The sequence below is a fragment of the Notothenia rossii genome (genome assembly GCF_949606895.1).
Source record: "Notothenia rossii genome assembly, chromosome: 10".
NCBI classification, from domain to species: Eukaryota; Metazoa; Chordata; class Actinopteri; order Perciformes; family Nototheniidae; genus Notothenia; species Notothenia rossii.
The window spans coordinates 41,112,755-41,136,182 of NC_136908.1; the positions used below are offsets into that span (position 1 = coordinate 41,112,755).

At 40.7% G+C, this 23,428-nt stretch overlaps 1 protein-coding gene across 1 annotated transcript in view; it reads right to left on the reverse strand.

Annotated features, from left to right (window-relative positions):
- tmtc1 (transmembrane O-mannosyltransferase targeting cadherins 1) overlaps nucleotides 1-23,428 on the reverse strand; it is a 185,113-nt gene that overhangs the window by 31,350 nt on the left and 130,335 nt on the right. The window contains exon 17 of the mRNA XM_079654937.1: nucleotides 606-728. Within this exon, the coding sequence (XP_079511063.1) occupies nucleotides 606-728 (123 nt within the window). The remainder of the gene's footprint in view (nucleotides 1-605; nucleotides 729-23,428) is intronic.

Consider the following 23,428-nt stretch of genomic DNA (forward strand, 5'->3'; position numbering starts at 1 on the left):
GACTCGGACTCGAACATAGGTAATGATGACTCTGACTCGGACTCGACTCAGACACTCCTTAGGTGACCCCGACTTGGACTCGAACACAGGTAATGATGACTCGGACTCAGACTCGACTCGGACACTCCTTGGGTGACTCAGACTTGGACTCGGACTCGGACTCGAACACAGGTAATGATGACTCGGACTCGACTCGGACACTTCTTGGGTGACTCGGACTTGGACTCGACTACGACTCTCCCTTGGTGACTCAGACTTGGACTCGGACCCGAAGAGTGGTGACTCGAGAGTGACTTAGACTCGTGAATTGGTGACTTCACTACAACACTGCAATGAGGTGAATGCTTTGTTCCTTAAATTAATACATTATTCAAACCTGTTTCTACCTTGTCTTTCAACAAATGTGCACCCACTTCTGCATTCATTTCATGGCAGGAGACTGGAGAATTAGCAGCACCAGCCCCTCAAATTCACATAATGGTGGTTAATGAACACGGCATCTTCTTTGCCAATTTTTTGGAAGTTGGATTACATTTGAGGGGTATTTGGATGGAAACCTGACTGGAGAGAAGCAGAGAGAGAGGAGGAAGAAGACAGAACAATACCTGGAAGGCTCGGTCCAGCTGGTTCATCTCTCTAAACTGGTTCCCTTTGGAGAAATACAGCTCTGCTCTCACGGTCACATCACTGGGATTCTGCTGCAGGGCTCTGTCCAGAGCACCCAGTGCCTGGCATGGACACAAACAGTAATAAAAATGCAGGCATACATGAACAAACACAGAAAAAAGTGCCTATCTCATCTTGCTAATTGTTTGGATTCACTGAGAACACAAATCACAGCCATACTGAGATGAGTATGAGAGACAGTATGATCATAATTAAATCATTTGATTTGTGTTTTAATAATTTGTGTGTGACTTTAGCAAACTCCATGTTGTTTGACCTGCAGATAAAAACAAAGTGTACTTACACATTTTGTATATCTGGACAATCACCACATACAGTGGGGCAAAAAAGTATTTAGTCAGCCACCTCTTTGAACATTACTCAGATTATAGACAGTCCTACTCGCCCAAATATTAAGTCCCCAAATAAATCCTCCTTAATTGATCTCATTTTAACAAATGTTCCATATAAATACTCATCTGTGGGAGTATTTGCTAATGATGTGAGTGACCACTGTGTTGTAGCCACAATTAGGGACACTAAGGTCCAAAAAGTTAAACCACGCATCATCACAAAGAGAGATAAAAAACACTTAGTGGAGCAGGGTTTTTTACATGATCTGTTTGATTTTGATTGGGGAAAAATCGATCTCGGTGCTGATGTAGAAACTGCATGGTCTTATTTTTATCTTGGTTTTATAAAAATTATAGATAGACATGCACCTCTGCGTAAATTTAGAGTGAAGGGACGAAACAATCCCTGGTTTTCTGCTGAACTGTCCAGTCTCCTTCATGAGAGAAACAATGCCTGGGCAAAGGCTAGGAAATCAGGCTCAGAGGTAGAATGGCTACGCTTTAGGCAGCTAAGGAATAGCTTTACTTCACATGTCAAAAGTGCTAAGTCAAAGTACTATTTGTCAGTTACCACAGAAAACCTGAATAATCCTAGGAAATTTTGGAAAGCCATAAAATCGATTTCCACTGGTGATATCCCAAATGAGCTACCTCCGTGCCTCACCACAGCATCTGGCATTATATCAGACAGGGCCACCATGCTAAATTGCTTTAATAAGCATTTTGTCTCTTGTGGCTCTCTGTTTGATTCTGTCACTGACTGTGCTTCTGCTTCTGTGAACGCTCCAGTCCTTGACTCTGAACAATGTGGTCTGGAAAACCCTTTCAGTTTTACTCCTTTAACTGTTGGTATTGTCCATGAAGCTTTATCCAAGTTAGATCCTAGGAAACCGGCTGGCCCGGACAACGTAGAACCTTTCTTTTTAAAGATAGCTGCAGATTTTATTGCTCCACCTCTTACTTCTCTTTTTAACCTCTCCCTCAGCACAAATACAATTCCTAAAGTATGGAAGTCTGCTTATGTCCTGCCTCTACTGAAAGGAGGGGAGGCAACTATTTTAAATAACTATAGGCCAATCTCTAAATTGTCAGTTTTGGCTAAGGTGCTCGAACGACTTGTGAGTGAACAAGTAAAGGAGTTTTTATGTATAAATGATATCCTGTCTAAACATCAGTCAGGCTTCAGGAAGAAACATAGCACCATCACTGCAACAATGAAAGTGGTAAATGATATTACTAGTATGCTAGATAATAAACAGAGTTGTGCAGCTCTGTTTATTGACCTTTCCAAAGCGTTTGACACCGTTGATCATCGCGTCTTAAAACAGAGGCTACTCAGTACTGGCATATCCAGCCATGCAGTGGGGTGGTTTGTGAACTACCTCTCTGAAAGGTCCCAATGTGTTCACTTTGATGGGCCGTCTTCTGAGTGGTTAAACATTGCTAATGGTGTTCCTCAAGGTTCTGTTTTAGGTCCACTTTTATTCTCCATATATATCAACAGTTTAGGTGAAAATGTGGATGAAGCTACTTTACATTTTTATGCGGACGATACCGTGATGTATTGTGCAGGTCCCTCCATTCAGGAGGCGGTTGTTAAATTACAGGCTGTTTTTAACATTATTCAGACTCAGCTCTCTGAACTAAAGCTTCTTTTAAATGTGGATAAAACCAAGATAATGCTCTTTTCAAAAGCTAAAAAGACACCAGAGCCTGTTTTAGATATTGTATCAACGCAAGGAACAAAACTTGAAGTTGTTGCCTGTTACAAATACCTTGGTATCTTGCTTGATGACTGTCTCTCTTTTAAACTTCATGTCAATAACCTGCTTAAAAAACTGAGGGTTAGGCTAGGTTTCTTTTTCAGGAATAAGTCCTGTTTCTCACTTGAGGCCAGGAAAAGGCTAGTCACTGTGACCTTTTTACCTGTGCTGGACTATGGTGATCTGCTGTATATGAATGCACCTGCCAACTACCTGAGCAAACTAGATGCTGCGTATCATAGTGCTCTGAGATTTGTCACAAACTGTAAAGCACTTACTCATCACTGTACATTGTATACCAAGGCAGGTTTACCATCACTCACTGTACGGAGGCTCAGTCCCTGGTACACTTTTATCTATAAAGCTATGTTGGGCAAACTCCCGTATTATATCTGTTCATTGATAAAGCAGAAAGTTGCAAGCAGCTATTGTCTGCGATCACAGGATATAGTCTTGTTAGATGTGCCAAGAGTAAGGACTGTCTTAGGTAAGACAGCTTTTATGTGCGCAGCTCCACTTGCTTGGAACAGTCTACAGGCAAAATTGAAATTGAGCATTTTTATTTCTCTGAATGTATTTAAGGCATGTCTAAATGAAATGCTTTCTGACACTCTGGGTATTTGTAAATGTTGAATATGTAAATATGATATCCTCTGTTGTTTGTTTGTTTGTTGTTTTTATGTTTCATGTGGAACTAAATGATGCAGGTCTCCCTTGTAAATGAGATCGATGATCTCAAGGGACCAATCTGTCTAAATAAAGGTTTGAAATGAAATGAAATGAAATTGTGCAAGTTCTCCCACTTAAAAAGATGAGATTACAGCAGGGGTGGGGAACCTTTTTCCTTTCAATTTTTACAAAATCCTCCGAGGGCCATACAAATGATTGAACTCAACCTCTGCTTAAAAAAACTAAAATCACAGCCAATTCATTCGGCCTTTCTTTCATGCTGTGCAAAGAAAAAGCAACCTCTTAATCCAGATATCTTACCATGACTCGCGCATGGATGCATGCATGTGCACGGCGTGGCATCACCACCAAAACAGAAATATATGGACACAAGATGTGTGCAAATGTATTTAGTATCCATGTGAACATGATTTAAGTGGGGGGGACCTAACTTCCTCTAGGGGGGTCCGGGGGCATGCTCCCCCGGGAAGATTTTTGGTAAAATATTGAAGTTAAAAGCATCAATCTGTTGCACTTTGAGAGCAACATGAGGAGATCTATGGGTACATCTTTCAACACCGATTTGAAACAGAACTGTAAGCAGATTTTTCTTTTTGGATATTTTACAAATCACTCCCCTTTTAAACTCTATTCTTGTTATTTTTAACAACTTTTTTGTTACTGTCATATAGTATTTTATACCTGTTTTTCATTTAGTCTCTAATGTCTCATTAATAATTATAATGATCATATCAAGGTGTGCCTTAACCTCACTGAGCTGAGGTTATTTGAGCCTCTCAGGAGAGAGCTCTCTTCCACCTGGTTGTAGAAAAGCTCTTTAAATTTGTTAGCATAGCTAGCTAACCAGATGCTAATAACAACAGATCGCCACTGTGCTTACAACTAAAGACGCAGCCACGCAAACACTGCAGCATGTGTACGGCTCCTTATGGGTACTAAAATATTTGAAGAGCTGGAGCGGCGTTCCGGTGCTCTCCGTAAGCACTCTAGTCTAGTCTACACTCCTTTCAGACGAGACATAACCACGTTTAATTATTTTGCGATCTAGATTTCTTCTTCTTTTTTGAAGTGAGAAGTTGTCTGTCAGTCGGACGGACTAACGGACGGACTAACGGACGGACTAACGGACGGACTGATGGACACCCCCCCCGCCCCTCTTCGGTTCTCCATGAATTACACAAGTCACCCAAAGCAGCGTTAAAAAAGCGGGAGGTGCCGAAAAGCGACTAATTTGCATCACTGACAATGATCCCAAACACACCGCCCGGGCAACAAAGGAGTGGCTTCGTAAGAAGCATTTCAAGGTCCTGGAGTGGCCTAGCCAGTCTCCAGATCTCAACCCCATAGAAAATCTTTGGAGGGAGTTGAAATTCCGTGTTGCCCAGCGACAGCCCCAAAACATCACTGCTCTAGAGGAGATCTGCATGGAGGAATGGGCCAAAATACCAGCAACAGTGTGTGAAAACCTTGTGAAGACTTACAGAAAACGTTTGACCTCTGTCATTGCCAACAAAGGGTATATAACAAAGTATTGAGATGAACTTTTGTTATTGACCAAATACTTATTTTCCAACATAATTAGCAAATAAATTCTTTAAAAATCAGACAATGTGATTTTATGGATTTTTAAATCACATGGATTTTCTCATTTTGTCTCTCATAGTTGAGGTATACCTAGGATGAAAGTTACAGGCCTCTCTCATCTTTTTAAGTGGGAGAACTTGCACAATTGGTGGCTGACTAAATACTTTTTTGCCCCACTGTATATATTTCTTTTAATCATACATTTTTTATTGCAACATCTTCAATTTACAACACTGTACAGAAGACAATTCAATTCAACATTTTGGATTAATTCAATCCCATCCCTCTATCCTACACCACAATCTTAACCCTATTAAATCTGTAAGGCTACCAATAACCTTCCCCCAAAAGTGTAATACTCCTGGACACTCCCATACAACATATAAGAAAGAGCCAATGGTTCCCTGGTGACAAAATGAACAATACGGGTCAGGTACCAATCCAATTCTGTGTCTAATTATTGGTGTTAGATATGCTCTATGACAACATTTCAGATGTATATACTGATGGTTTGGGTTTTTGAAGCACCCGTAACATTAGCCCAAATTGCATCCCAATCCAATTCTTGTCCTAAAGTGGATATTTTCCTATCCCATGCTCTCATGCCTTATGTAGGCATATAGTTCTGGGAGTTAAGATTGTTATAGATAAACAAAACTATTTGTTTGGGAGCACTCTGCACCCAACTCAGAATAGGATGTTCTTTCAAATCTGACCCCCAGGGGACCCCATAGGCTTTACAGGCAGACCATATTCTAAAGTGTTGATCAATATTATATTGAGAGACCAGTTTTTGAAAGTCAAGAATACAATTTCCCCCATTAATGTCCTGAAGAGTTTTAATACCTTTATCCTCCCAAGCTTTGTTGTTAAATGGTTTCCTCCCAGTCAATAGGTTATGATTGTTCCATAATGGAGATGACCTACACCACACACTCTTAGTTTATGAATGTCCCTGCTACTCTGAACACTTTAATCATATAAGTTAAAATTGGACCATACAGTAAATCACATTTTTTGGTAGATATACCTAAAAGGAGAAAGTCCCTTAATCTTATCGGCGCTATTAAGTCTTGTTCCATATTCTTCCAAGATGGCATTTTATCCTCATTTACCCAATAGCTGAGAGATCTTAATATGTATGCCCAATGATATAGTTTAAAATGTGGGCATGCCAATCCCTCATCTGATTGTTTATACTGAAAAGCTGTCGTTTACCATTCCAGATATAGCATTGTAGTAAAGAATGTAGTTTTTGCCAGTATCCTGTTGGAGGTGCTAGCACAGGGGGATCATTGAGCTTACGAAATGTATGCGGGGTAATATGTTTTTTTTAACAACCGATAAACGGGCTGGGACTGATGCTGGAAGGTGTTTCCATCTTGTAATATCTTCTTCTATTTTTTTCAAAACTAAAGACTAATTTGTTTTAGCTATAGATGATAAGGAAGTACTAACCTTAGTACCTAAAGAGGACCTCATTTGAAACATTGATCTGGGGTGGGAGGGACACCTCACTTTGGCCTATGTTAAGAAGCATCAGTGTTGATTTTGATTGGTTAATCTTGTATCCCGAAAGCTGCCCAAACTTCTCCAATACTTCTAAGACACAGGGGAGGGTTCGCTGAACATCTGCCATACAGATTAATGTATCGTCCACATAATTATAGTGATATAGAGTGTGACGTTCCACCTATTGTGATGGGGGAAATCTGAGGGCAATTCCTAAGGAATTGAGATTGAAAATTAAAGGAGACAGAGGGTCTCCTTGCCTTGTACCCCGTTTTATGTCAAATAAGTCGGAGAAGCTTCCTCCCACACATACTCGAGCTGTGGGATTCGCATACAATGTTTGAATCATGTTTATAAATGTATCTCCACATTTAAATTCTTTCAGAACCCTTCATAGATATAGCCATTCCAGGCGATCAAACGCCTTTTCAGCATCTAAAAACAAAAGGCCACAGGCAGGTGGAATTGTATGTGTTGCGCCCAGTATGTGCAGGAGAATGCGGATATTATCAGATGCGAGCCGCCCTTTAATAAAGCCTGTTTGATCGGGGCTTATTAATTTCCCAACCACCGTCTCAAGTCTAATAGCTAAGACCTTGGAAAAAATGTTGAGGTCAGCATTTATCAGTGATATTGGGCGATAGTTAGAACATTCAAGGGGGTCCTTTCCAGGTTTTGGTATAACCGTAATCAGAGCCATATTTAAGTATTTGTGGAACATACCCTTATTGGTAGCATAATTAAGTGTTTCTAACCATACCGGTTCAATAATATCCCCAAATTTTAAATAGAGTTCCACAGGTATGCCATCTATACCCGGCGTACGGCCCTTATTTGTAGCTTTGACTGCTTTATATAGCTCCTGCAGCGTGACAGGTGAATCCAGTGTTTTGGTGTCATCTAATGATAATGTAGGGAGGCCTAACCCGCTAAAAATGTTGGCGAAGTCTTCGTCAGAAGGAACTGAGCTACTTGAATACAGTTCTTTAAAGTAATTTTTAAATGTTTAATTTATCTCCTCTGTAGAAGATACTGTTCCGCGTTTATTACATTGGATTGCTGGTATGGTCCTTTTAGCCTCTTGTTGTTTTAAAGTTAGTTCCAACAGGTGGCTTGGTCTGCTGCCTTCTGCATAATACTTGTGTTTGGTTATATGGATCATATATTCTGCCCTGTGTCTTAACCTGTTAGGCCCCAAGCCTGTTTTTCAGGTTACAGGCTCGAAAATGACATTCCCAGAACAAATGACCATATCTTCCCTTCTAAAAGGGTTAAATTAATAATATTTTTTCTCAAAGCAATGATAAACCTGTGAGTTGGATGTAGAAAATTCAGAATCAATATCGATGTTTTTTATTTTAAAGAAAATTCAGAATGAACATGGTAAAAAACTGTAAATTATAGTGTCCGTCCCAAAAATATTTTGTACTTATAGTGAAAACTAACCTTGGATGATGGGTTAGTAGACTAAAAGCTTTATGAATCCAAAGTACAACATATAATAAGTACCCTGTATCAAGATTGATGCAAAACAAGTGATATCTGACCTTTTTAGACAGATTTAGCAAAAAAAACCTCTTCTGGGGCCATTTGGGTGGATTTTCCATATCTCTGGCCCCCCTTGTTCAATTTTGACATGCTACATCTCTTTCTAACCGTTAGAGCCAATAGAATCCAAGAGAAATCGTCCCGCATACACTCAAGTTAAAAAAAAAAGGTGGCGTCTCTGCGCATGCTAGCTTGCAAAACATTATCAGAACATTTCAAAGGGGGACGCAGCCACATTGGACATTAACATATGGATTAACTACAGCATAGTTTTTATCATTTTAATGCCATTGAAGACCAGTTTAGACCAGACAAAGAAGAAGGTAAGCCATGTTAGCATTGTGGGCTACCTAGCGCCACTTGTTTTGATGTACGTTTTTGTTGATAAAGTCGCAAGTTTGTATCTTTCAGTTTTGGATATGCACCTAGGATAAGTAATAAGGGAGCTAGGAGTGATTATCGGTGCAGTAATAGGTTAGCATTTTTCGCTCAGGGGTCATTTAGATCAGGGGTTCCCAACCTTCATTGTGCCAAGGACCGGCAGATACATAAAAAAAAAATCGAGGACCGGTTGTCAATTTTAACTGATTTTAATATTTACTCACCACCAGCAGGTAGCAACAGAGGCTAATTGTATGTAACAGCCTGAAGAAAAATATTAGAACAATATGCATCCAAAACATATTAACAACGTTTAAAAAAGAAACGGTGTTGTTTTTTGGTTTTTCGGAAAAACGGAAAACCAAAAAAACGACGTTATTCCGTTTTTAAACCAAAACGGGGAAAACAGATAAATCAACGTTTTGTTTTTGTTTGTATGATTTACGGATAATCCAGTGAATGCTGGGAAAACAAGGAGAAGGCACATTATGAAGGAGATGTCCGGTGGGTGTGTGTGTGTGTGTGTGTGTGTGTGTGTGTGTGTGTGTGTGTGTGTGTGTGTGTGTGTGTGTGTGTCACTGGCATTTGTTTTCAGAAGATATTATGATAGTGACGTTCGTTCCGGTGCACGTCCGACAGCATTTAGCACTACATCGAGATTAAGATTAAACTAATTTATTTTCGGAACACCCGCATATAGGCTGCCTATGGAGTTAGCCAGATGTGTGTAAATTACTGTTCATGGTCATTTGAAAACAAATGCCGGTGTAGGACAGACACAAACACACCGAACACACAGAGCTGAGCAGAGCAGAGCAGAGCAGAGCAGAGCAGAGCAGAGCAGAGCAGACACACACACACACACACACACACACACACACACACACACACACACACACACACACACACACACACACACACACACACACACACACACACACACACACACACACACACACACACACACACACACACACACACACACACACACACACACACACACACACACACACACACACACACACACACACACACACACACACACACACACACACACACACACACACACATCATGCGCCTTGGTGACTGGACATCTCCTTAATAAAACTAATAAAAGGGGGAGTAATCGGGCATTTCAATGTATGTAGAGATGTGTGTAGAGGTGTGTGTGTGGTTAACACACAGCTGCAGTCACTCTTAAGCTGTTCTGATGAAGGTAAACACAGCGAAGGCGGTGCGTAAAAAGGCACGCGCGCTGGTGCTGCACTTCTCAGAGGCGGAGTATACGTCCCGCTGCCTCCTGATGCTGCAGCCATTTCATGAAGTGAAGGAGGTTTTCCTTCTATAAAACAGCTGTGGCAGCAGATACCGTGAGAGTCCCGGACATGAATTTATAGATCAAGGCAGACTGGTTTACTCTCCTGTTTTGTCAATCCGGTGCTTAAACAAATAGCTCTACACCCCTGGCCGACATGTCCTTAAAATGAAGTCCGAGTTTGAAATATATCTCAAATAATGTATGCACTTCCATTTCCCCACATAAACATAAAAGTCTGCAATTAAACGGTTGTCTCCTGTGCGCTCCTCTTCCCTACCCGGTCCGCGGACCGGGGGTTGGGAACCCCTGATTTAGATGCTTCTTATAAAACTTGTGTTTTGTTTTGGTAAAAATGGTTTGTATCGTCAGTTAGCTGAGATTATTCCCGTTAATCTGGTATAACACATTAATAGGTTCTTAAATATTAAGATCCCCTGAGACACAGTGTCGTGAAAAAAAAAAGAAAAAGTACCCGCCGGCGGGGATCTTGGGGCTTAACAGGTTAATAGATCGTTAAGTTCTGCTTGCTTTGTTTTGAGCTCACTTTCTATTGATATAGTGTATCTCTCTTTTAGGCCTTTTTCCAACATATTACATAGTTCTTCTAGGTGGGAAACCTTTTGCAGTCTGCTTTTATGTCGATGGGAACTGAACCGTATGGCATTATTTCGTATAAAACCCTTGATGGCGGCCCAAACCACGTCACATCTGTGACGCTATTCTTATTCAAGATTATATATTTTTGTCAGTTTTGATCTCAATTGCGATATAAATGTGTTGTTCTTTAAAACTAGAACCGCCAGAGGTCGTTGTATACCTAAAACCGCCAACGGGTAAAATGTACCCGCTATTGATTTGCAAGGCACAATGTTCTTTTATTTATCATACAGAACAGTGAGTTTTGATCGCACAGGGATGAAACTTATACCAATAAAATCTTTGGACTCTCAGATTTTCATATGATATAGTTTGTGCAGATAGCATGAAGTATAAAATATCGCTACCAGTGCTGATTTAAACGCTTGGTGTTAGACTTGTGTTTTGTTTAGGTACAAATCTCTCTATCTATCTATATATAACTATCTATCGATCCACCTGTAATGTTCTGTTCTATGGACATATAATTGTCTACATAAACAGACGAAGCGGACTACTTCTCTCATTCCGAGTGTCCATCTTTATTCAACTGGCACGTAACCTGCAAACATGCATTACGTCCTCAACGTGAGCTCAGTCATCCAAGATCTCTCTCTCTCTCCCTCCCTCTCTCTCCCTCCCTCTTCTTCTCCCCCTCCCTCTCCTTCTCCCCCTCCCTCTCCTTATCCCCCTCCCTCTCCTCACGACAGTCAGACTACACAGTCTGTATAGTCAGACTATGTTGACATTCTAAGAGTATTGATATCCTAAAAGCCTCACTAGGCTTGAATGAAATGTGGAGCTGGATATCGTCCGTGTATAAGTGATATGTAATGTTAAAACTATTTATGATCTGTCCTAAGGGTAGCAAATATAGGGAGAATAACAGAGGCCCCAAGACCGAGCCCTGCGGGACACCAAAGGACAGTGGAGAGTAGTCTGACACAAAGTCTCCAATCGAGACGGTGAAACTTCTATCAGCAAGATATGTTTCAAACCAGTCTAATGCTATGGCAGATATGCCCACCCAGTCACGTAACCTCTTGATCAGGATATGGTGGTCTACAGTGTCAAACGCAAAACTTAGGTCAAGAAGTACTAACACAGAGCAATCACCCACATCAGAAGCCATCAGGATGTCATTAGAAACCCTCAGGAGAGCCGTTTCAGTGGAGTGCTTTTTCCGAAAACCTGACTGGAACTTATCGTAAATATTGTGCCTCTCCAGTGCAGCAGTGAGTTGGTTGGCCATGACCTTCTCTAGAACTTTTGAGAGAAAGGGTAGTTTAGATATAGGCCTGTAGTTCACGGGCAAGGCTGGATCTAAGTTAGTTTTCTTTAATATGGGCTGAATAGTAGTATGCTTAAAATAGGAAGAGACACATCCTGTAGACAAGGAAGTATGTATCAACTATTAAGTTGATACAGCATTGTAAATGGTTGGTAAAACTTTCAAAAATAGGGAAGTCGGTATTACATCCAGGGGGCATGAAGATGGCTTCATTTTCCTAATTAAATCCATCAGGTCTTGTGAGTTGATAGGTTGTGATCCGAGAGATGTCTGGGTAGGAACTCAATTGACTGTATCAAAGGGATCAGCCCAGAAGATACAAGAATGTACTCTATTCGAGAGAAGATTTTATGTCTCGTGGAGAAAAATGTATAGTCTCTCGCAGATGGATTATGCACCCTCCACACATCAATTAAGTTTAAGTCTGTTATAAAGAGATTAAGGGTGCATTCACACCAGCCTTTTATAGTTCGGTTGAATCAAACCCTGGTGTGTTTAGCCGCTTGGTGCGGTTCGTTTCTTAAGTGAACTAAATTACCGGACTCTGGTCCGCTAAAATAGATGGTCTCGGAACGCTTGCTTGCAAACTCTGGAGCGGTTCATTGCTGGTGTGAACACAGTCCGCACCAAAACACAGGAAGCGTAGTATTTACGTGTCACAAGAACGCGGATGTCTTCAAAAATCTTTAGCGAAAGAGTCTTTAAAGACATCCACGGTTGTTTAGTTAAAGAGTGAAGCAAAATTAAGTGTTGAACAGTGTCGTGTAAAGTAAAAAATGCTACGTCAACTACATGAAATTAAGGACACCTGTCGTCGGTGAAACGCCCCTCCTTACTGCAGAACGTCTCTCATTATGTGTCATAATGTTTTTTAACGGACGTTGTCTGATTATATAATCATCTGGCGTCCTTTATTGTCAGAGCCAATCCTTTCAATTGATACATTTATGTTACGCCTCACAAGTATCATAGCTCGTTTAGTGCGAGTGACATCAGTTGATGCCACAAAAGGTTTATAGAATCTGTTTTGAACCCTTGAAATGTCATTAGGTTTAAGGTGTGTCTCCTGAAACATTGCAATATCTATCTTCTTTCTGCGTAAGAAATCTAAGATTTTTGAACGTTTATACGGAGAGTTAAGTCCTCTTACATTAAATGATACAATATTCAAATGTTCCAATTTATCTGTATTTATTCCCTGGACCTGTTGTGAGTTGGTGGTGGATCCCTGAGTTACAACCCTCCCCTTTCCCCCCCCATTCGACCCTCTTCTCGGTAACATATGTGAGCGTCAATTTGCTACGTCTAACACTGAACACTGATTGTTCCCCCCCTTGCATAAAGATAAAGCATAGCAGATCTCACAAACAGTAAAACTGTGGAATAGAAAAACTCTTTCAAACCGATCAACCTGTATCATTACAACCATCCCCCTCTCGTTCTCATGACATGGTATAGCCCATATACAGACCGTCGCCTGCCGATGACGTCATATCACGCGCCCATGAATGTAAACAGTGGAGGCACCGGGCTACCAGACCTATCGAAAAAGTTTTCAAAACACGCCTCCAGCTTCCCAAGCCTATTCCATTATAATGTACATTTATGTATGCCACATATTAAAGTATATATTCTGGGCGGACTATTACAGATGTAGCACTGCATTTCGGACTCCAGCTTACAGCTTCCTGCCTACTACCTGCCAAATACCAGTATAGAGGAATGTTAAGCCCTCCCACTCTTTTCCAAGAGGGCGTTGCCAGATTTTCAATTTCAGGTTTTAACCAGGAGATGGCGCTTCATTCACAAATACAGAAAGACAAGTTTCATGGACTTTCAGTTGTGTTTTGAAGAGCATTTGAACACATCAATATTTTAGATCAACTAAAGTATATCTAATCTTGTAATTCAATAATATATAGTCTTTATATATTAAATAATCATAATGTAAATGCTCATACTTTAACCTTTACAATCGTTTGCTTTAATATGCAGTATATGTTTGTGTTTGCTTACTCCTGCTCCCTTTCGGACACATACTGTATGATTTATTATTAATATGAAGATATTATTAAGATAAGATAAGATGTTACTTTATTGATTGAACATTTTAGTTTAGAATGTGCTGTCCCACGGTAATTCAGAAGGCTCACAGGTCACATTCCGACCATTATTTAAAACAATAGGTTCTTTCACGCCGTCTGCAGTTTGATTTGTATAGAGGGAGCTCTGTCAGTTTTCGAATTACCCATTTGCTTTCGGGGAGCCCTATTTTTCAGAGCACATCCTGCTACTAAATATGTCACACGCACGCTCTGTTGACTGGCGCAGCAGCGCGGATGCGATCAATTGCTATAAAAACACTCTTCTACTAATACAAACGGTGTCACTATGCTGGCGGATGTGGCCGTTGTTGAAGCCTCTTCAGGCTCCGCATCGGCAGGCCTCTCCCTCGGTTTGGAGCTTTCAAGCTCGACCCTAACGCCGCTTACAGCCAGCCAACTAAAAGTTGTTTTCCGTTCACGTTGTCATTTTTAGACTCCTTCGCTTCTTTGCTTGTGAATCCAAAAACTGTGACGCTTGGCTGTTTTCGTTTTGCCATATTTTTTTATTACACAGCCAGAGTTAAAAAAATATCAATATGAACATTTCAAATACCGCGCCGGCATCACCGCCATAACCATAGCAACGTAAGTAAGAATGCAGCGCCGCCACGTACAGATGGCAACACCCAGACATATTCACAAATATAAAACAAATATTCAGAAACTGTCATGAACAATAACTATTATTTATTTCAAGAACTGTTATTTACAGAAACTCAACATTTCTAATCTGTGTGACACAAATATGCACGATTGTTTTGGGCTCCCCCTATTTATCTCAAATTCAGCCTTCAGGGGAGCTGCCTCCCTCTTCGGGGGAGCCAAGCTCCCCCTAGCTCCCCCACATTTCGAACAGTGTCTGTGGCTGAATGGCCAGCGATTAGGTGCGGCGCATTTATCATAGGTGATCAGAGCTAACTGCCTGCCATCAGATTTCATTTAAAAAACAGATCTGATTTTAAGACTATTTCTGCGCTCATAAAGAATGATAAGAATAAGAATAATGCGTATTGAACTGGTTTCATTAATTAGTGAGTTTATTTAACACTAGAACCGCCAATCGGGTCAATTTGTGTGATGTGTGTTGTTTGTGTGCAATGTAAATTTTTTTCAATAAAATATTAAAGTCTCCCAGTCCGTGACTTTTCCTGAACGTGTGTTATGTAGCACTCTATGTTGTTAAAAATTGCATTCTAATAGCGGGATTTGACGGGTTTAGGTAGGCCTATACAAAAACCTCTGGCGGTTCTAGTGTTAAGGTAATTAGGTACAGTAGAAGCCCTTTTTTATCAGTAACGAATTTAGCAGTTGAACATAAAAGTCAACTAACTGAGGGTCACTTGCAATTACAGTGTTGTGTCTAACTGTAAGCTTGTCACTCAGAGTAACCTACCGTTAATTTAGCTGCTGGAGAAGAAAGATCAAGGGGGGAGGGGGGGAGAGAGCTGTGGTTGATGGGCCATTAGTTGTGTAAATACACAGCTGAGAGCTGCCGTTTCATTCAGACTGTTTAAAAAACTGTAACAACGGACTATTTTTCTTAGCGGATGCATGTCAATTTAAATCAATACATACAACTATTTTTTAAATCAATACATACAACTATTTTTTAGATCAATAAAAACATTTTCTAAATTCATAAAAGCATTTCAATTAATATTGGGAGTCATGTCGTTACTTTGTTGAGAATGTGGCCGTGTAATAAGCGGGATAATTTGCAGCGACTTGGTCCTTATGGGGAAAATAACACCCGTCATGTGTGTGTAGAGGTGTGTGTGGTTAAAACACTTTCATGAAGTGAAGGAATTTCCTTCTATAAAACAGCTGTGGGCAGCAGTGAGTGTCACGGACATGAATTCATAGATCAAGGCAGACTGGTGCACACACTCTCCTGTCCTGCCAGGCGACACGCCCGTTCTAAGCCGTGTCCCTCACTCCTCACATCCCAAGCATCCCCGAAAAGTGTATTATGTTGTTACATCTCAGATGTTATGTTTCAGTTGTGCTCTGTCTATGTTCAGTGATGCAAACTTGTCACCTTTCGGCGAAATTCGCCGTTTTGAATCCAAAATAAGTCGTTTGTGTGATTCATGTAGAGCTGCAATACAAATATTTTTGGGGTATGGGGGGGGCTGGGACCCGGAGTAATCTGCGGCCGTGAGCTGTTATGTGCCATCATGACACGCATGGTGTTCTTTTTTTATATATTATAATGAAGTACGAGCTGTGTGCTCGAGTCTTCCTGCCTGTCCGCTCTGCTCATGGATGTATAATAAGGCTCTGCTGCTCCGAGATGATGGTCTAGCTCAGGCATCCTCAAAGTCCGGACTCCGGTCCGGATCCGGACCGAACGACAACTGTCTCTGGACTCTGAGCGAAAATATACTTTTCATATGTATTATCTGTGTTATTTTTGAGACAACGCAACGAGTCAAAATTCTCCGTTGTGTACAAACAGCGCTCTATCTGTCTGTCTGTCTGTGTGTGTCTGTGTGTGTCTGTCAACGCATTGGTCCAATCACATTCAGCATCCCATCAGCGTTTTTTCCCCCCCACCAACAGTCTGCGAATCAGAGGCACAGTAGGGCGGGTCTTCACGGAATGCGGGTGGGAAAAATGTGTGTTTAAAAAAAAATAAGTCAGAGCGAGAGTTAACAGCTCATCTAGTTGCATCTGTACTGTAGCTAGCAGCCTAGTTTCACCTACCTGGGACCCCGGGGCGGCATGGCGTGGCAACTGCCACCCTAAAAATAGGCCTTGCCACCCCAGCTGCCACCCCAGTTGGCAGCTTTGTTTTGAAAGAAAAGTTGCGGCTCATCAGACATTTATGAGAGAACATCTCTAATGTCCGAGTGCAAGTGAATGCAGCACAAGACACACGTCTTGTAACGCACGTCAACCCATGGCGCGAGCGTTGAAATATGATTGGCGGCGATTTCATTTGAACGGTACGGCGCAAAACGAGAAGCATTCGGACCATAGACTGATTCGGACCCAAGTACTGAAGGAATGAGGTATTTGCGGTCTACAATGACAGAGAAGAGACTGTCAAGTTTGGCTGTACTCAGCATTGAATCAAAACGCACTAAAGCTTTGGATCTTACTAATTTTGTGAGGCGTTTTGCTGAACAAAATGGTAATCGCCGCATTCAGCTGTAATAGACATGATGCTCTGTTCACGGGATGAGCATACAAAACTGTTAAGATGATGACCTTACGTGTTTTTTCTTTGTGGGGGTCTGCCCCCAAAAAACCGTTCTAAGTCCTGAGAAAGTCAAATAAGACGGTGTGTAAAACTACACTGCCCAGTCAAACAAAAGTGACCACTAGGCCAGTAGGTAAGGACTTTCCACTCGATAATAACTGAAGTATAAAATAATGCATGACTGAAGTGATGGAGATCATGTTTGAAGGCAAACAAAAAGAGGAAATAACAGGTCAAATAAAGCAAATCCCCCTCTCAGATTCCACAGCAACCAGAAGAACATACATACTGGCTGGTGATTTGATTAATCAGCTTTGTGATGGAATACAAAATGCACAGTGCATTTCCTTAGCTGTGGATGAGTCCACTGGCACCACTGACAATGCTCAGTTGCTGGTGTTTGTGAGTTTTTATGATGAGGCAAAGGGGGAGTTTGTTGAAGATGTGTTGGGCCTGACGAACCTCAGTGGACACACAAGGGGGCAAGACATTTATAAAGCAATGATGGGAATGCTGGATGAAAGAGGGTGCGGCTGCCTTTATTCATAACTGTGCAGCTCTGCGACTCTGAGGGATCAAGCACAGACGCAATAACAATGAAAACTGCTGCATACAGATTATTTTTGTTTTTGCAACCTCGTGTTAAGAATCTTGTTGCAATTTTTTTAAATGTTGAATGACCGTAATAATCGGACCTTTGTCTTATTAAAAACTTTTTTTTGGACCTTTAACATTTGTATTTGAGTACCCCTGGTCTAGCTTCAGCAGCTATATTACCTACGGGTGCGTTCGTTAATATTAACTGTGCGTCCGGAGTCACTGTGGCACAGACTGGACCGCTGGTGAACAGCTGTTAGAACCGGCCGTTCAGGTGTTCAGAGCAGAGCTCCCTGTCGGAGCGGCAGAGCGTGATGTGAACTGAAAAGTTTTTCTGTGGCAATATTATTTAAGGAATCGTTGAGCTAGCTAGCTAGCATACATTGTCACTATCTGCTAACGTTAGCTTTAGCTTTCTATTTCTAATAGTTTTTTTCATAGGCTATAAACAGAGGTGGTATAAGTATATATATATTGTACTTGAGTAAAAGTAGAAGTACTCAGATCTTGTACTTGAGTAAAAGTAGAAGTACTCAGGTCTTGTACTTGAGTAAAAGTAGAAGCACACAGATCTTGTACTAGAGTAAAAGTAGAAGTACTCAAATCTTGTACTTGAGTAAAAGTAGAAGCACACAGATCTTGTACTAGAGTAAAAGTACTCAAATCTTGTACTTGAGTACAAGTAGAAGCACTCAGGTCTTGTACTTGAGTAAAAGTAGAAGCACACAGATCTTGTACTAGAGTAAAAGTAGAAGTACTCAGGTCTTGTACTTGAGTAAAAGTAGAAGTACTCAGATCTTGTAATTGAGTAAAAGTAATAGTCCCAGAGTGTAGGAATATTCTGTTACAGTAAAAGTCCTGCATTCAAAATGTTCCTCAAGTAAAAGTAGAAAAGTATTATCATCAAAATATAGTGAAAGTAGCGACAGTAAAAGTAGTCATTGTGCAGATTGGTCCATTTCAGAATAATATATATGATATGTTTTATAATGATTGATCATGAAAGTGTTCTCAAAGCTGGTAAAGGTGCAGCTACTTTGAATGACTTTGTATACTGCAGGGTAGCTTGTGGATTTACTCCAGGTGGAACTAAAGTCTGATTTAACACTTGATTATATTTCACTTAATTAATCCAGATCTGTGAATTAACTAAAGGTATTAAATACATGTAGTGGAGTCAAAGTACACCATGTACCTCTGAACTGTAGTGGAGTAGAAGAACAAAGTAGCAAAACATTGAAATACTTAAATAAAGTACAAGTATCTCAAAATGATGCCCAAGTATAGTACTTGTTGAGTTTATGAACTTAGTTACTTTACACCATGTGGCTATAAAGATAAAAAGACTTAAGCCTTGCACAGAGGCATGAAAATACATTTTCAAAATGCTCAACAGTGCTGCTAAAATTATAAACTGACTGCTACACAAGTTAAAATAAATGCTTTTATATGTTTCTATTAGATGTGACTCTTTGGCGTTTCTGTTATTATTAACACTGCTGCTTTAGTTGTTCTGACTGCTAAAATCCTCTGTCATTCCGTGGGGTGGGGGAGCCGGGGGCTCGGATCCTTGTCACCTTTTTCATACCTGATGAGTTTGCATCCCTGTATGTTAAAAAGCCTCAGTCCCCTTAATTCATGTAATAAAAACATCTCAGGTCAGTAACACTCAAAGCTAAATGTGCAATACCATGTTCAGCTATGTTACTATTTATAATGTTATTGTTGTTACATCAAAAGATGTACATATTGAAATGATTTCTTAACTTACAGTAGGCTATTTTTTACAATGTGTGTTGGAAGGATTTATTAAATTACAATGAATATTGTCATTGTTGAAGGCTTTTAGAGAAGGGTGAACTATAAGCCTGAATTACATAACATTTTATACCTAAAAACATAAAAGCCACAATAAATAAATCACAATTATTGTAGTTATTTTTACCTCCCGTATTGCTTTCAACCCACCAGCTTTATGGTGTTGTTACGTCACTAACTGTAAACTTGTCACATACAGTCTATGGTCACTCAGAGTAACCTACTGTTAATTTAGCTGCTGGAGAAGAAAGATCAGGGGGGGGATAGGGGGAGAGAGCTGTGGTTGATGGGCCATTTGTTGTGTAAAAACACAGCTGAGAGCTGCCGTTTCATTCAGACTGTTTAAAAAACGGTAACAACGGACTATCTTTCTAGCGGATGCATGTCAATTTAAATCAATACATACAACTATTTTTTAAATCAATAAAAACATTTTCTAAATCCATAAAAGCATTTAAATTAATATTGGGAGTCATGTCGTTACTTTGTTGAGAATGTGGCCATGTAATAAGCGGGATAATTTGCAGCGACTTGTTCCTTATGGGGAAAATAACACCCTTCATCCAGATCAGGATCCCTCCGCTACACTTTGGGATCCTGATCGACCGATGAAGCTCCATGAAAATATACATATTTTTGGTGAATTACTGAGTTTAGGCACGTTAATAACGTTTTAATGAAGTTGAATACAGTATATTCATATGTGTCAGTGATTTCATGTCCATTCGGCGAACATAAACATAAATGATCGTGGTGAAGATGATGATTAAATTAGGATTAAAAATCGAGAGCCGGGCTGCATTTCCTCCCGTTCGTTTTTTTCGAATAACAACATTATTTTGTTAAATAACAACATGGTGATGTTTTGTAAATGATTACATGTCTCTTATTTAGTACAGTAGTATGATATCCGTGACATATGGATCTTAACAAAGTTCCGCTGTACATCCAGCATACTGTATCTCACTTTATTTCACATGAGCTCCAGTGTGGAACCCCACTGCACCCCCTGGTGGATCAATGATCCATTGCAGCTGGCTTCATTATAATTACATTTATCTATCACGGGGGCGGTCTCAAGTCAAGCTGGAGGTTTTCCCTTGAGCGAGGGCAGATCACGTACCAATCACGGCCCTCGCGTTTCAAACTGTCTGAAATGAATCGCTACATCTGTACCTTAACACCATATAAACATGGCAATTAAACAATAACATTAAAACTCGGATCTGCAATAGTTTGAAACTAAACTGGCCCCTTTTTCAACATATTCAAGTGTTGAGACTCAACGAACATTGTGCAATATAAAATAAGCATAGAACATCACCTACATAGCGTCCACCTGTCCATATGTTATCTAGGTTCCAGACTAGGCTTTTCTCTGTCCTTATTGCAGATTCATCTTCTCCCTTGTAGTCCAGCAGATATGTGAAAGAATTGTGCTTTTGATGATAAAAGCATGAAATTTGGCACACTGTTAGAGCATGCCCTAAGGAAGATATTTGGCTATAGGGCCATCGCAAATTTGTCCAATGGTCCATTTAGAAAATGGCCGCCATTGGTTGTTATTTTACCAGTAGTTTAGGATCTAGACCACCTAGGATCTTGATTCTGGTGGCTAATCCTACATTTTCAAGGATGGAGAATGCATTGGTACTATTTACAACATGCTAGAATGTAGCTAACTATATGTATCTGGTATTCAGGGAATAAAATACACAGTAAACCATTAACATTTATTATGGTGAAGTCATATATGTTACATAATATATATTAAATATTACAGGTTTTCAACTAAATGCAGACTTAGTTCTGAAAACACAGTCCACCACAGTGGCAAAGGGCAGTGTACTGAATTGCTACCTTGACATATTCAGGAGGAGTTCACGACAGGCTTGGGTCGATTGGGCTGGTGTGATACCACATCCGTGTCAACTGTGCGTATTGACACCTTGCTATACCCTTCCTTCACAGCATCTCCTAGGTGCAGTAGGATGCGGGTATCAGCCTCCTCATGTGTGCATGTTGCAAGTACTGATTATTTGTTTGCCAGTGTTGAGGGCTGTCGCACTGGTTGCCAGGAAGAAGAACAGTTCAGCCTTCTTGTCTTCAATGCGCAGAAACTCTGGCCAGTTTCCAGGAATGACACTGGATGGCTCAACACGTCTATGAACTCCCTTCCCTCTCTTGCTGCGTGTTTCAGCCTTCAGACTTTCGGGGAAATATTCATCCCACACGACATCAATTCTGCTGACATGCTCCAGCTGAGACAGGATGTATGGTGAGAACGCTTTCTGCGCATAATAAAAAAACATCTTAGCAGCACCAGGTCGTAGCATGTTCACAAGAGTAGCCCCATCAAGGATGAGGCATTAACTGTGTGGTGGGATGCATTCTCTTGTAAAGACATCAGGTCCTCAAACAGCCCGCCAACCAAGTCTGACTTGGTACCAGTTCTGAGCTTGCCCATTTGTGACAATGATGATGGACATGCCTGGTTTTCAAGTTTATTATATTTCACATAATTAATCCCAAAAAACTCATCCAGACTTCCATCACGTATCTCAGATACAATGTACAGCCTAGAGAACAGAGAACAGTCGTTCTTCAGAGATGAGAGCTGTTGTTGGGACCTGGACTTATCTTGGACTGTAGGCTGGCTGAATAGAGGGAGGTTTTTACTTTTAATAGGACCTTTGATGGGCTTTTTCTGTTCGACCAGGCGCTCACTGACATACAGTGGAGGAAATAAGTATTTGATCCCTTGCAGATGTTGTAAGTTTGCCCAATTACAAATAAATGAACAGTCTATAATTGTAATGGTAGGTTTAATTTATCAGTGAGAATAAGAATATCAAAAAGAAAATCCAGAAATGTACATTATATAAAAGATACAAGTTGATATGTATTAAACTGTGGGAAATAAGTATTTGATCCCCTTGCAAAACATGTGTTAGTACTTGGTGGAGAAACCCTTGTTGGACACACAGAGGTCAGACACTTCTTGTAGTTGGTCTCCAGGTTTGTGCACATCTCAGGAAGGATTTTGGTCCACTCCTCTCTGAAGATCGTCTCCAAATCCTTCAGGTGTTGAGGCTGATTCTTGGCATCTCAAAACTTCAGCTCCCTCCACAGATTTTCTATGGGATTAAGGTCTGGAGACTGGCTAGGCCCATCCATCACCTAAATGTGCTTCTTCTTTAGCAGCTCCTGTGTTGTGTGCCGTATGTTCAGGTTTATTGTCCTGCTGGAAGACCCAGCCATGACCCTTTTCAGTGTCCTGGCTGAGGGAAGGAGGCTATCGGCCAATATGTTACAGTACATGGCCCTGTCCATCGTTTCCTCGATGCAGGGAAGTCGTCCTGTCCCCTTAGCAGAGAAACACCCCAAGATTATAATGTTTCCACCTCCATTTTGGTCTCATCTGACCACATCACCTTCTACCAAGCCTTCTCTGAATCATTCAGATGTTCATTGTCAAATTTCAGAAGGGCCTTTCATGTTGCCTTGATATCATTAACAAGTTCCTCCCTTCTAGTTCTTGGCTGATACCTCACCTTTCTCATGATCATCAATACCCCAAGGGGCGAGATCTTGTGTGGATTCCCAGACCGAGGGTGATTGATTGTTGATTGATGTCCATTTTTTTCCCTTCCATTTCCGAATAATCGCACCAACAGTTGTCACCTTCTCCCCAAGCTGCTTGCTGATGGTTTTGTAGCCAATCCCAGCCAAGTGCAGGTCTACAGTCTGGTCCCTGAGGTCTTTAGACAGCTCTTTAGTCTTGCCCATGGTGGAGAGGTTGGAATCTGATTGATTGATTCTGTGGACTGGTGTCTTTTATACAGGTAACAAGTTGATATGTAGGGTACTTTCCTAAAGGAAATGGACTTATGTAACCGGTCTGTGGGAGCCAGAATCCTTGTTTTTTGCAAGGGGATCAAATACTTATATCCCACAGTTA